At 35.7% G+C, this 3,680-nt stretch overlaps 1 protein-coding gene across 1 annotated transcript; it reads right to left on the bottom strand.

Annotated features, from left to right (window-relative positions):
• Window positions 1-239: 239 nt before the first annotated feature.
• On the bottom strand, window positions 240-815 carry LOC147475953 (uncharacterized). The gene has a single exon (XM_086585589.1). The coding sequence runs from the start codon at window positions 813-815 to the stop codon at window positions 240-242; it is 576 nt and encodes a 191-aa protein (XP_086441715.1).
• Between the last annotated feature and the right edge of the window lie 2,865 nt (window positions 816-3,680).

Raw genomic sequence — 3,680 nt, 5'->3', positions numbered from 1 at the left:
AGTTTCACCATGTTCAGCTACCACTGTACTCATAGCTACCACTATACTGACCCCTATATCGTTTTCTCAGATCGACCTCGGTGCTAACCACCTCCTCTATTATTGGCAAGCATCGCAAAGACATTGTTCCATCTCAATACCATTGCGGGATCCTTGTTTCTCTTTCCTCATTACTCGATACTATTTGTCAACTCATCTCTATCTGGCGATAGTTCCTCCGGGGCTTTTTGTCGCGAACTTCAAAGACGGCTTGTGATTTCTGTCCCTTTTTCATTCCTTAGCGTGCTACTATCAGGAATAGTGGCAGAATTGTCCTCCATCACCTCCTTCTGTCTTTCATTTTCTCCTATGTTACCTTTCCTCAAACACCCTGTAGTCTTGTTCCCGAACTTCCTACAACAGTCACACAGCTTAGGTATCCAGCCATATTCCACCAAAATCGTTCTAATGTCACCGCCACCCATATCTATAACAAAGGTTTCAGGTAACTCTGCATTGATCTCTAATAACACACTAACTCTAGCAAAAGTTAATCTTTTCCTTGAAGCAGTGGCTTCATCCATCCTCTGAGGTTCCCCTAATCTGCTTGCTAGAAATCCCAAGCCTTCCCCATTCCACAAGTCCTTTGGCATATTATATAAGTTTACCCAAATTGAAATAGCCTTTACTATATTTTCCCTCTTTTCAACATTTTGATTCCATTGGGTAACAATGAAACACTTCCCTGCCATGTATACTTGCTCCATTTCCAGAACCTTTCTCTTGTCTTCTTTATTGGTAAATTTGAAGTAGAACAGGTTTGCATCCGCAACCATCTCATAATCCCCCTTTGTTTTCCATTTTTTTCTGAGGAATTCTCTGACCACCGGGTATGGAAGTTTCTGTTCTAAAAAAAACCCCACAACATAATCTTTCCATAATGTCCGACCTTTATTAATTAACTCCTCAGGAACTTGCGCAACACCCTCGACCAGCTTCAGGTTAAACTATTTAAGCCCAGTTTCGATTGTAACTCCTTTCTCTCCCTGGAAAAGTGCGTTCCAGTTTCGTGGTTGTCCTCCTGGGTTAGCTCCATTTGCTTCTTGAGTGCTATCTCTATCCACCGCTTGTGTGAGGTTTTGTATCTGAGCATTTGTGGTTGCTGTTTGAAGGGGTGGGAAATTTTGGCTATTCACAACAAGAGAATTCATATTTCATTCAAGGTTTTTTCCACTCAAGAACTCTCACTGTAATCAATGGAAGATTTTACCTTAAGTGGAAAAGAACATGCGATTGAACAGGATAAGGAAACTTGTCTAAGGGTTTTTTTTTCCTATTCTAGGAAATACGAGGTTCACAGGATCATGTATTAGATTAGGTTATGTTGCAGCCGTTTTCCACAACAATGGTCCCCATTGTTGCAAGTTTATTATGTTGGTACTTGGTAGCATACAAAGTTAATAAAAGAAAAAATTGATCTTAGGCAAAATTTTGAAAAATATTTCATCAACATCTAAAATTGTGGATGAATACTTGATAATATGGATATATCAGTTAGCTTGCGAAAGAGCTAATGTCTCTCTAATGGGTAATATCTTTTAGTTTGACATTGGAGGATATGGTGAATTCTCTACAACTCTTAGTTCACCTGTCTTCATGCCTTAAGATGGCCAGAAATTCAACTTTTGAACCAAGGTTCTCACTGAAACAGCTAATCACCTCTTATATATACTGGACCTCGTTTATGGGCATTTGATGTCCTTGCCCGCAATGTGCACTCCTAAACTAGGGTTTTACAATGTCGTCTGATATATATATGCCTAATGTTTTATAGGCCCCTCTTATGTACTTAATTACTAACACTTTCTCCTTCAAATAGTGTTTGTAAGGTCAATGAAAAACTTGTAATAACTATTTTTTTTTAGGGTCTGCCCAACACAAAATGGATGGTGCCTATAGCGAATACCTCTTCAAAATTTAGCTAAATTTCTAAAATTTCAAAACGTACAAAATGATTACTGTTGAAATTTCCATTTGTCTCCATGGATCGTGATGAAAACATCACTGATCACATGGTATTGAAACCCCATTTGAGAGAATATATATATATATATATATACGATTTAGGATTGTGGTATTGTTATGGGTGAGGTTCTTTAAAGGAGATAATGAGGGTAAATTTGGGAAAAAAAATATATGGCTTTCATATTTTAATTTGTGAGTTTGAATAGGTATATATTAGGAATTAAATATTGAAAATACATATTTACCCTCGTTTTCAATATCAATTTACTTGGAATATTTGTTTGGGTAGTGTAAATTAATGAAAAGAAGGAGGACAAAACACGAAAAAAAAGTCTTTGAGATGGATAAGTTCTTGTAACTCGATTGAGTTTTCTTTAAAAAGTTAGATATATTAACAACTATGTTGGTACTTGGTAGCATACAAAGTTAATAAAAGAAAAAATTGATCTTAGATAAAATTTTGAAAAATATTTCATTAACATCTAAAATTGTGGATGAATACTTGACGATATGCATATATCATTTAGCTTGCGAAAGAGCTAATGTCTCTCTAACTGGTAATATCTTTTAGTTTGACATTGGAGGATATGGTGAATTCTCTACAACTCTTAGTTCACCCGTCTTCATGCCTTAAGATGGCCAGAAATTCAACTTTTGAACCAAGGTTCTCACTGAAACAGCTAATTACCTCTTATATATACTGGACCTTGTTTATGGGCATTCGATGTCCTTGCCCGCAATGTGCACTCCTAAACTAGGGTTTTACAAAGTCGTCTGATATATATATGCCTAATGTTTTATAGGCCCCTCTTATGTACTTAATTACTAACACTTTCTCCTTCAAATAGTGTCTATAAGGTCAATGACAAACTTGTAATAACTTTTTTTTTTCAGGGTCTGCCCAACACAAAATGGATGGTGCCTATAGCGAATACCTCTTCAAAATTTAGCTAAATTTCTAAAATTTCAAAGTGTACAAAAATGATGACTGTTGAAATTTCCATTTGTCTCCATGGAGCGTGACGAAAACATCACTGATCACATGGCTCTGACACCCATGGCACATTCATCAAATGATGATCTGAGTTCAATTAAGAACATAGAATTAATCGAGTATGATCTCGACATACAGGACAAAATGAATAAATGGACGATTCCTAATATGGATCCCAAAACCATATATAGATATGGTAACTAGATTAAAAAGTTGACCAGTAAAATTGCTGTAAAAACTATGGAACAAACTATTAGTTTACATTCCATGAGTAATAATTTGCATCTTTTAAGTCCTCGTGATTTATATCCTTATGTGAAAAATTATAAATTTATTCATGTAGGTTTAATACAGGTTGCTTTCAGACCTTTGACCCTTTTGGGAATGAATGCTTGTATTCAAGCAACTCTCAGAGATGCTAGGTGTCTCGACTATTTACTTTCCCTCATGGGAGCAGTAGAGAGTAGTCTTTGTCATGGACCAGTCTATTTTGATGTCTATCCTAATTTAAGTTTATCTTTGTCGGATAGAAATCTTTATGATTCTTTATCATTACAAATTCAGGCTAAAGGTTATATCTTTTTACCTAGATCTGAAGTGATTGGAATTACCTACAAAATTCACTATAAGGTATTACAAACTTTAACTCCTAAGACACGACATAAAACTACACCAGGTAAAA

This window comes from Coptis chinensis, chromosome 9 (assembly GCF_015680905.1).
Source record: "Coptis chinensis isolate HL-2020 chromosome 9, ASM1568090v1, whole genome shotgun sequence".
Classification (NCBI taxonomy): Eukaryota; Viridiplantae; Streptophyta; class Magnoliopsida; order Ranunculales; family Ranunculaceae; genus Coptis; species Coptis chinensis.
The sequence above is the reverse complement of the archived record's forward strand: the minus strand, read 5'-3'. Positions and strand labels throughout refer to the sequence as shown.

Bases quoted from the DNA above. Each gene is read 5' to 3' on its own strand.
- LOC147475953 (XM_086585589.1), bottom strand. From the start codon at position 815: ATGGTTGCGGATGCAAACCTGTTCTACTTCAAATTTACCAATAAAGAA.